The 10,672-nt window shown below is 41.0% G+C and overlaps 2 protein-coding genes across 5 annotated transcripts; one reads left to right on the forward strand and one right to left on the reverse strand.

Annotated features, from left to right (window-relative positions):
- The first annotated feature begins 147 nt into the window (after nucleotides 1–147).
- Nucleotides 148–7,076, forward strand: LOC121923047 (zinc finger and SCAN domain-containing protein 31-like). Of its 4 annotated transcripts, none has more exons than XR_006102281.1 (3): nucleotides 265–628; nucleotides 3,690–4,011; nucleotides 6,407–7,076. XR_006102281.1 is itself a non-coding variant. In XM_042453170.1 (2 exons), the coding sequence occupies exon 2, from the start codon at nucleotides 1,381–1,383 to the stop codon at nucleotides 1,849–1,851; it is 471 nt and encodes a 156-aa protein (XP_042309104.1). In that variant the 5' UTR covers nucleotides 148–245; nucleotides 1,198–1,380; the 3' UTR covers nucleotides 1,852–2,623. The 4 variants fall into 4 exon arrangements, 2 of the variants coding, with proteins under 2 accessions (XP_042309104.1, XP_042309106.1); XR_006102280.1 differs by having other exon boundaries at nucleotides 6,640–7,076; XM_042453170.1 differs by lacking the exons at nucleotides 265–628; nucleotides 3,690–4,011; nucleotides 6,407–7,076 and adding exons at nucleotides 148–245; nucleotides 1,198–2,623.
- Nucleotides 7,077–8,011: 935 nt separating this feature from the next.
- Nucleotides 8,012–10,652, reverse strand: LOC121923125 (oocyte zinc finger protein XlCOF6-like). Its single transcript, XM_042453263.1, has 2 exons — nucleotides 10,644–10,652; nucleotides 8,012–10,611 (listed from the first exon to the last, which is right to left on the reverse strand). The coding sequence occupies exons 1-2, from the start codon at nucleotides 10,650–10,652 to the stop codon at nucleotides 8,575–8,577; spliced, it is 2,046 nt and encodes a 681-aa protein (XP_042309197.1). The 3' UTR covers nucleotides 8,012–8,574.
- Between the last annotated feature and the right edge of the window lie 20 nt (nucleotides 10,653–10,672).

Consider the following 10,672-nt stretch of genomic DNA (forward strand, 5'->3'; position numbering starts at 1 on the left):
TGCCAGACATTGACCATAGAGCTGCACTGTAGGAGCTACAAATGCCTAGTGGAGTGTTCTCCCTAGGAATCTCTAGATGTCCTTCAGTGCGACCCTCTCTCTCTCTCTCAGCCTGGCACACGGCCGGAAGGGGCGGGGCTAAGGCAGAGGTTTGGCTTCTCTCTCTGTCCCCTAAAGCGGAAGTGGAGGAGAGTAAAGGGAAGGAAGCGAAGTCTCCTTGTCCTCAGAGTCCCTCAGGGCTGAAGGTGGGAGGGAGGGAGGGAAGAGCGCAGCATCGCCTTTTCTGCCTCTCAGAGAAAGAAGGGCTGAAAGGAAGGAAAGGGAAAAGGAGGCCAAAAGGGGAGGAGGAGGAGGCAGGGAAATGTTAGGGAGGGAGCAAGAGGGAGGGAAGGGCATTGGGAACCTGATAGCCATTATCTTGGGGTAAGTGGGTTTTTGGTAGCCCCCCCCCCTTTAATCCTGTGCATTTGGGATGCATGTGAACAACTGAGATTCAACCTGGAATCAGCCTGGGTTATTTTCACCATCTGAATAGGGCCAAGAGGAGGTTGTGCAACCAAATCCAAACTGGAAAGTGGTTTTTTGTCTCTAGGAGCTTCTCCTCAGAAAGACAATGAGGAAAAGCAAGGTCTGTGTGTTTCTCTGTGTTTTCCTTTCCTTCTGAGACACAAAAAACCTCATTTCCCCCCAGGTTTGCGAAAGAAAGATTCACATAGTCTGAATAACCAATGCAAGTAAACCTACATTAAATCGGGATTAATCTCTGCATGTCTTGAACAGGGTTTGAATGCATTCTCAGTGTCAACAGCCTCTTGGTTGAGAAAATGCTGCCCCTTCTTCAGAGGAACAGCCGCCTCTAAACCAGGAGAGGAGGAAAGAGGGAAAGGGAAAGAGCAGAGGGGGAAAGCGATGTTGATCTCCTTGAGTGGCGGGAGGGAAGGGTGCAGGCACACGTGAGCAACCGAACTCATGCAGTCATAGAGTTGGAAGAGACCACAAGGGCCATCCAGTTCAGAGATGCAGAGTGATGTGAATCCCGGAAAGATGTGGCTCCATGGCGTGAATAACAAACCCTGAATTCATGTGTGATGTTATCCGCATTGTCCTGCTAAAAAAACAAAAACTAAGTCTGAATGACCTTCTCACAAGAGAGTCTTTAGAACAGCTCATTCACACAAAGTCTTGCTTTCTTTGTAGACCTTGGTGTTCCTGGCAATTTCACCTGAGAGAGAAGAGGGCAGTGCTTTTCTGCCATCTTGGAAGATGTCCAGGTGCAATGATGCCAAACTAAGACTCAGTCTCCCATAAGTTCAGAGAAGGATTTCACACTGGTTAGGCCAAGTACAGAAGAAAAGGGCTGTGCATCTTTTCATAAGAGCCATGCAGAGGAGCTTTGGGGAGAAGATGCTCAGTTCTGAGGTCCAGCGCCAGCACTTCAGGCAGTTTCTCTTCCAGGAGGAGGCTTTAGAGCCCCGAAAGGTTTGCAGCCAGCTCCACAATCTCTGCTGCCAGTGGCTGAAGCCAGAGAGACACACCAAGGCTGAGATGATGGACCTGGTGATCCTGGAGCAGTTCCTGGCCGTCCTTCCCCCAGAGATGGGGAGCTGGGTTCGAGAGTGTGGAGCGGAGACAACCTCCCAAGCAGTGGCCTTGGCAGAGGCCCTTCTCCTGAGCCAGGCAGAGGAGAAAAAGCCGAAAGAGGAGCAGGTAAACTCATTACGTGTCCCTCCACATTTGCTGGGAAGATGTGGGAAAACTGCCAATAACACTTCTCTAGGCGTCTCTAGAATTGCGCTGGAGGAGCTACAAAGGCCTAGTGGAGCATTCTGGGAATCTCTAGATGCCCTTTGACCACAGAGATGTGCTGGAGTGTTTTTGACTTCTCTGGTTTTATTTTGGAAATTCTGTTTGCCATAAAATGGGTTTAGTCTAGTTTTTTTGTGGTCTGTAACCAGGTTGTCTGAAACCAGCACTAACTCCTCAAAAGGAATTATAGCCACTAAAATAATTTCTGTATTGTCTTTTAAAAACTCTTTTTTTAGTATTTTGCATCATTTGCTTCTTATATTTATTTTCTACCTGTATTTTGTCAAGTGCTTTGTCTCCAAATAATAAATTTCCCATGAAAGGGACATTTGCAAGATTATTTCTAGATTCTGGTTTGCTTTCCAGTGTCTAAGCCAGAAAGACCTCCTTGCAACTGTAACTGTATGTATGGATCTCACTATAAATGCTTCAGAATCATGACCTGCATCTGCTACATTTTCAAGTACTGACCCTATACGATTTAAAGCTTTATACAGTATATATCTAATTATTTTGCATTTTGAATTTCCTGAATCTAAAGCACTGCTGCCCTACAGAACATAGAAGAAGCTATGGATGCATATAATGCCAAGGATGAATTATGATGAGCCTTTCTGAAAGAATCAGCCCTTAATCTAAATCTTTCATGGTTGTATCGCCTTCCCTAGGTGCTATTGCTCCTTGATACCAAAGTTGCAATAGGTCCATCGGCCAAGGGGACCTTGAGCATTTCCATTGTATCTTTGTCAAATGTATAACGTATATAACCATAACCAATGAATTTCTTAGACTGTATAGAACAGGGTTAGGCAACCTTTTTGAGCCGGGGGCCGGGTTGCTGTCCCTCAGACAACTGGGGGGCCGAAGCCAAAAAATTAAAAATTAAAAAATTAAATAAAAAAATTAAATATATAAATAAACCAGGACAAATGTAGGACAAAAATTTCAAATGGAAGACACTTTTTTTAAAAAAGGGGGGGACACACAAAAAAATTTGCTGATTTTTTTTAAAAAAAATTTAATATAAATGCATGTTTCTGAGGCTTCTATAGACAATTGCCCCCCAAAGGCCCCGGCGGCAATCGGCGGCAGGACTGGGCTGGGGCCGGTCCCAAGGCCTTGCCGGGCTGCATCTGGCCCACGGGCCGCAGGTTGCCTACCCCTGGTATAGAAGATCTCCATTCTCCTTTAATTAAATCTCTAAACATCTCAGGTAAAGAAATTACTTCTTTAGATACCAGTTTTTGCATAACTGATGCTATTTTGCCTCATTATTTTGTTTCCCATCTTTATTACATTCTTGCAATCCTAATGTTATTAGTACTCTTTTTAATAAACTCTTTAATTTTTCTGACTGAAATAATCTTTTGGACATTATTTCATCCCCCTGACCTTCGCCAGATGAGTCATAATGATTTTCCTCATCCTGCACAGAATCCTCCTCATAGCTATCTCTTTAAGTGTTTTGACTTCTTAGTACCCTTTCTAGGTATCTGATCTTCCTCATCTGTATTAGTATTTTCCATGTTTATCTTTCTTTTTTGACTTTTACCAATTTTTTTGTCTTGTAATTTGTATATTTTGCTCATTATTTTGAGCATCTTCCTCCCTAGCCTCCTCAAATAAATTTGTCAATTCAGCTGTAATACTGCTCTTAACTACACACTGTCTCTCCTTTTCTATACTACAGTATTCATATCATAGTTATTTACATTAAGTTGATCCATGTTCACATGTGCTCTTTGATTTGCATTAAACATTTCTTTTATCACATTTAATAATGAAGTTAATAGTTCAGTTTGTTTGTGTATTTCCTCTTGCATATTGCATAGATGAATTTGGATGTTCAAGGCTTAATGTTAATTTCTTTTTCTTTATTACAGGTGCAGCTGATTCTGTGCTCTGGATCAGCTGCAGCGACTCTGGACTGTCTCTGCCCAGCTCTGGTATTTCAGAAAGAGGCATCAAGCTTGTCTCGTCCTGACCGGTCTCTTGTTGCCTTGAGGATTCTCTGCCTACTCTTGGCATTAGAAAATGGCAGCCCAAGCTTCTCTTGCCGTGACCAATCAGCTGATCTTCTGAAAATTCTCTGCCCAAATGGTGGATCTGACTACTCAACGTTTGTTCTCTACAGCTGTTATTCTCTGAACTAGGAGAAACTGCTGCTGCTGCTGCTGCTGCAATGGTTTTTGCGCTAATCTCCTGGTAAGTATTAGTTTGTTATTAAGCCTTGCGCTTTTTGCTAACTTTTTGAGTTGTCACTATTTTATCAGTTAATTTTCCTTTTTTAACATGTTTAACTTTATTTTTTATATATTTTATTTTGTCCCCCCCTCTCAAGGTGCAAGCCCTGCATCTGCCCAGGCTTCTTCCCCTGCTTGCTTGCTTGCTTGCTTATTTATTTATTTACTTACTTATGGTATTTATACCCTGCCCTTCAGCCCTAATGGCTATCAGAGTGGCTTACAATTATAATTTTTAATTGGACGGTTCTCTGCCCTCAGGCTTACAATCTAAAAGACACGACGCAAAAGGAGAAGGGAATGATGGTGGGAAGAGGATGAGGTCCAGTGGTTCTTCTCTCCCTCTGAGGCCTGGACCAAGGCCGATTGACTGAAGGGAGGGCTCTTCTTCGTTGGGCTAGCCTTGATAGAGCTGGGCCTGCCTGCTTCAATTCTTTTCCAGATATTTTTATCTCCTCAGAGGACGATCCAGGCTACTGCCTGGTCATTTCCCCTTTTTTTATAATTTTAAATTCTTTGACCTGTAGACTGGGATGATCATCTGGCATCTGTTCTGTCTTTTTGACATTTTTTTCTATTTTATTGTTATTGGAGTGTTCAAAATCAGAGTGAGACTCAAGCAACTGCCTGGTTTCTTTATTGCTGGTATCTTGTATATAATTTGAATCTTCAATAAAGGGGTGAGACTCAGGCAACTGCCTGGTTTCTTTACCCCTGGTATTTTATACAGTGGACCCTTGTTATACGCTGGGGTTTGGTTCCAAGATCCCCCGTGTATAACAAAGTCCGTGTATGCTCAAGTCCCATTAAATATAATGACATAGCAAAATGGTGTCCCTAATAAAAAATGGAAAATCAAGGTAAATTTATACTTTTTTGGAACATTTTCAAACCGTGTATGCTTGAATCCGTGTATAAAAAATCTGTGTATAAGAAGGGCCGACTGTACATCATTTGAATCCTCAGTAACAGGTGAGACCTAGCCAACTGCCCGTTTTTTGTTTTGTTTTGGCTCCATGTTGCTTTAATTTTGATCAGCTCAGTCATTCCAGACTGAGATCCCATCAACTGTCCAGACTCTTTCTTATTTTCTTTATCAGAAATTTTTTGTTTCTTTTTACATTGCAGCCCTTCCGGAATGATCTTCTTTCTCTTAATCATCCTTCCCTCCATTTCACTATCTCTCAGCTCAAATATTTTTCTTAGATCTTCCATTCCTACTTCCCAGTTCTCTCTAACTATTACTAGATTTAACTTAGTATTTTATAAGGAGAAGGGTTGCCTCCATCTGGATGGTTTTGCAGGTAAATAAAAACTGAGGGAGAAGGATGTTAGGAGTCAACAGAACAAATTTAACTGATTAAAATTCTGACTCCTGCCTCATGGATGGTGCATGGGGATAAGCCCAAGGAGAGTGGATTGATCCTCCTAACATCCCGAGAATTGTTGAGGAATGGATTATGTATCTCTCTCAACTTCCTTTGAGCCTTAATAGAAAAGAGGAGATTAGGATCAGTTAATTGATTACCTTCTTGTTCCATATGAACTCATTTAGTGGAATGTGATTCTATGATGAATTGGGAGAACTGATTCAGATAAAAAGCATGAAAATGTGTCTTGAGTTCTGAATCGCTAATCCACCTTCCTTAGTGTTGGTGAATCGGGCCATTTTGGGAAATCTGTTTTTTTTTAACTTGGAATATAAAATTGGTTACTTATTTTTTGCCAAACCTTAAATTTATGTGGGGCTGGACTAATAGGAATAGATTGGAATAAAAAGAACAATCATGGGTTTAGAAACATCTTTACCAAGGCAATCCTGCCAAGAAATGAGAAGTTCAACTTTTTCCATTCCCTTATTTCAGCTTTCATTCACTTAATGGCTGCGTTATAGTTCCTTGGGACCAGTTGAGATAAATTCTTAGTGATGAAAATGCCCAAATAGGAGACTCCAGTACATGTTTGTAAATTAGAAATATGCGACATTCTTTCTTAATCTGATTGAAAGACAATCATATAACTGAGAATTTCCCAAAGCTATCTAGCATGCGCTTTATGACAAGGCAGGATGATTCAGGATTCTGGACAACTAAAAAGATGTCATCTGCATAGATCATTATTTGTGAGGATGGCCATTTATATGAGATCCTAACACACTTGAATTTGATCTAATCATTTCAGCTAATGCTTCTATATAGGTTACAAAGAGCAACGGAAGTAGTGGATAGCCTTGTTTGGTGCCTCTGTGCAGGTTAAAGGATTCTGAGTCTATTTCAGCACTGTCCTCTTTGAGTGCCTGTAGAGATGTTTTATTGCAGTACTAAACTCATCTCCAAAGTTCACTTCCTTCAACACAGCTGAAAGAAAATTCCATTGAACCCTGTCAAATGCCTTGAAGGTGTCTAACAACAGAAAGGCCAACGGGTCAAACGTTGATCAGATGAGAACTACTACCAAAAGATCAGAAGAAAACTAGAAATGGGGAGAGCAATTATGGAAAAACTAGAAAAGATCTTAAAATGTAAAACATACAACTTAGCACAAAAGTTAGAATTGTACAAGCCATTGTTTTCCTTATTACCATGTACAGGTGCGAGAGATGGACAGTTAAGAAAGCGGATAAGAATAAAATCAATTCCTTAAAAATGTGCTGGTGGAGAAGAGGGCTCAGGATACCGCAGACAGCTAAAAAGACAAACAAATGGGTCCTAGAACAAATCAAGCCAGAAATCTGCCTGGAAGCCAAGATAACAAAGTTGTCATACTTCAGCCACATTATGAAAAGGCATGACTCATTGGAAAAGACAATGCTAGGAAAGATGGAGGCATGTAGAAAGTGAGAAAGACTGCATTCTAGATGGACGGACTCTATTAAAGAGGTCATGGGCTTGGGCAGAGCAGTGGAAAACAGGGAATCTTGGAGATGTCTCCCATACAGTTGCCATGACTCAGGATCAACTTGAAGGTGGTTAACAATAAAAACAAATAAATGAAGGATGCTACCTTCATAGAATGAGAGTTGGAAGAGACCGCAAGGACCATCCAGTCCAACCCCCTGCCATGCAGGAAATGCAATCAAATCATCTCCGACAGATGGTCATCTAGCCTCTGTTTAAAGACCTCCAAGGAAGGAGACTCCACTACACTCTGAGGGAGTGTGTTCCACTGTCGGACAGCCCTTACTGTCAGGAAGCTCCTCCTAATGTTGAGGTGGAATCTCTTTTCCTGCAGTTTGCATCCATTGTTCCGGGTCTTGTTCTCTGGAGCAGCATCATCTTTGATGCCTATTCATTCTGAACATTCCTCTGGGCTATACCCTAAGTTGAGTCAACCACGGATTTCCTCTGGCCCTGCTTGAATCTGCACCTTCTCCCTTGTCGCTCCCTATTTCTGGAATCACCTTCCCATGAACTTGCGGACTTCCAACTCTCTAGATTACTTTAAGTCCGAATTGAAGATAACTCAGTCCAGGGATGCCTTTCACCTCTCATCTTTACATCACAATTTTGTGAGTTTATAATCAATTATTTGTATTAATTTGCACTATTTCAGCCTATTGTGTAATTTCAGTATAATCTTATTTTATTAATTTTATATCTCCTCATTGTTGGTTAGATTGCATACCATAGGCAGACTTTTATTTAACTTAATCTTTGGTTTGTAAAGTGCTGTGTAAAGCCTATGGCGCTCTATAAAATAATCCTAAAGGTAAACATGATAATAATAATATAATAAATTCATAGACATTTGAAAAAGCTGCCACATTTAAGAAACCTTCTGTCCACATATCACTCTCTCTGCTGTGGACAGATACAGTATGTCCCAGTTACCAAAGTAAATGTGTTCCTTGGTATTCCTTCCAACTCTAAGATTCTATGATTAACAGACATTTGGTACCAAAGGTAGAAATAACATGGAAAGAAGAGGAGTAAGTTCCTTCACTACAAAAAGAAGCAGTTCAACATGTTTCATCAATTGCTTTATTCAAAACTAACATGTGAAATAAACAATCACATTAGGCAAAGCTTACACAAGTAAAGAAAACATTTTCAACCTGTTTGAGAGTACTTTAATAGTTCTTCCAAAACAATCCAGGGATTCTTTGGTTTCACTAGCCTTAATTTTTCTGATGATTTCCATTTTGGGGGGGTTAACATTTATACTGAGGAGGATAATTTTTTAAAACATGCTGTAGCTAATCTGCATTCCCCTTTTCTCTGTTTTTGTTGTTTCTGCATGCTAGGTAAAAGATCCTGGAGGTAAATGCTGTTTACATTGTCTGTTAAAGGCAGGCACCTATCCTAGGATCAGTTACAGCATAATTTTATTCTTTCTTGGTTCAAGCTTTTCCACACTCCAGGAATTTGTTATTCCCCTCCTGTGTGAATAGCTTGATGACGTGAGGTCTGTCTTCTGAATACAACCATTTCCACACTAGAGGCATTTGAATGGCTCCTCCACTGTGAGTTGCTTGATGATGAATGTAGGTTTTTTCCTCCATGAAGCCTTTCCCACACTCCAGGCATTAAAAGGGTTTCACTCCTGAGTGAGTTGCTTGATGACAAGCGAACTGTGCCTTCCGAATGAAACTTTTACCACACTCCAGGCATTTGAATGGCTTCTTCCCTGTATGAGTTGCTTGATGACCAGTGAAGTCTCTTTTGTCAGTGAAACCTTTCCCACACTCCAGGCACTGAAATGGTTTCACTCCTGAGTGAGTTGCTTGATGACTAGTGAGCTGTGCCTTCTTAATGAAGCTTTTACCACACTCCAGGCATTTAAATGGCTTCACTCCTGTGTGAGTTGCTTGATGATGAATGAAGGTTCTCTTTTCCATGAAACTTTTCCCACACTCCACGCACTGAAAAGGTTTCACTCCAGAGTGAGTTGCTTGATGATGAGTGAGGCTTGTCTTCCGAGTGAAACTTTTACCACACTCCAGGCATTTAAATGGCCTCACTCCTGTATGAATTACTTGATGATGAATGAAGGCTCTTTTTTCCACAAAACCTCTCCCACACTCCAGGCACTGAAAAGGTTTCACTTCTGAGTGAGTTGCTTGATGGTAAGTGAGGCTTGTCTTCCGAGTGAAACTTTTATCACACTCCAGGCATTTAAATGGCTTCACTCCTGTGTGACTTGCTTGATGATTAATGAAGTCTCTTTTTTCCATGAAACCTTTCCCACACTCTAGGCATTTAAATGGCGCCATTCCTTTGTGACTTGCTTGATGATTAATGAAGGTTCTTTTTTCCATGAAACCTTTCCCACACTCCAGGCATTGAAAAGGCCTCACTCCTGTGTGGGTTGACTGATGACAAGTCAGCTGTGCCTTCCGAATGAAAGTTTTACCACACTCCAGGCATTTAAATGGTTTCTCTCCAGTGTGAGTTGCTTGATGACAAATGAGGTGCGTCTTCTGAAAAAAGCCTTTTCCACACTCAGTGCATTTAAATGGCTTCTCTCCTGTGTGAATTACTTGATGACGAGTGAGATGTACCTTCCAAGTAAAACTTTTACCACACTCCAGGCATTTAAATGGCTTCTCCCCACTGTGTCTTTTTTGATGATGAACTAGTTGTGTCTTCCGAATAAAACTTTTCCCACACTCCAGGCAATGAAATGGTTTCTCTCCTGTGTGAGTTGCTTGATGAGTAGTGAGATGTACCTTCCGAGTAAAACTTTTACCACACTCCAGGCATTTAAACGGTTTCTCTCCTGTGTGAGTTTTTTGATGAGTAATGAGGTGTGCCTTCTCAATATAACCTTTTCCACATTCCAGGCATTTAAATGGTCTCTCTCCTGTGTGGATTGCTTGATGAATGGCGAGACGTGTCTTCCTAAAGAAACATTTTCCACACTGCAGGCATTTAAATGGCTTCTCCCCACTGTGTCTTTTTTGATGTTCAGTGAAATGTGACTTCTGAACAAAACCTTTTCCACATTGCAGGCATTTAAATGGCTTCTCCCCATTGTGACTTTTTTGATGATAAATGAAATAAGTCTTACGAGTAAAGCTTTTCCCACACTTCAGGCATTTATATGGCTTCTCTCCTTTGTGAACTGCTTGATGACAAGAGAGGATTCTTTTATCAATGAAATGTTTTCCACACTCAAGCCAATTAAAAGATTTCTCCCCTGTGTGAGCTGCTTGATGATGACTGAAGTCATCATCCAGGCATGTAAATGGTTTCTCTTGTGTGTGAATATTTTCAAGTGAAATAAGACCAGATATGTTTTCACACTCACTACCTTTGAAAGATTTCCCACTTGTCTGAATTCTCCTGTGAAGATTATGGCTTGGATTAGAGATGAAGCTTTGCCTACATGCAAGATGAAGATATTTATTTATTTCTTTTCCTTTTTGTCTTAATCCTTGGATTGAGGGCCAATGAACATTGCCTTTCTGAGCAGGGTTTGTGGTCCTACACTCCTCTTCAGTATCAGTTTTTCTTTCCTCTTCTTTTACCTGTTTGCACTGGTCTGTTTGCACCAATGCTTCACATGATTCCCCTTTATACACAAGCAGCTGCACATCACTGCCTGGAAGGGAGAGAAAGTACTGGTCAGAAAACAAGAAACAAATAAACACACAAGCTTCATTTATCTACATCAGGGGTCGG

The sequence above is a fragment of the Sceloporus undulatus genome, chromosome 2, assembly GCF_019175285.1.
Source record: "Sceloporus undulatus isolate JIND9_A2432 ecotype Alabama chromosome 2, SceUnd_v1.1, whole genome shotgun sequence".
Taxonomy (NCBI): domain Eukaryota; kingdom Metazoa; phylum Chordata; class Lepidosauria; order Squamata; family Phrynosomatidae; genus Sceloporus; species Sceloporus undulatus.

What these genes read in the sequence shown, in the direction of transcription:
- LOC121923047 (XM_042453170.1), top strand. Translation starts at nt 1,381, where the DNA reads ATGCAGAGGAGCTTTGGGGAGAAGATGCTCAGTTCTGAGGTCCAGCGC.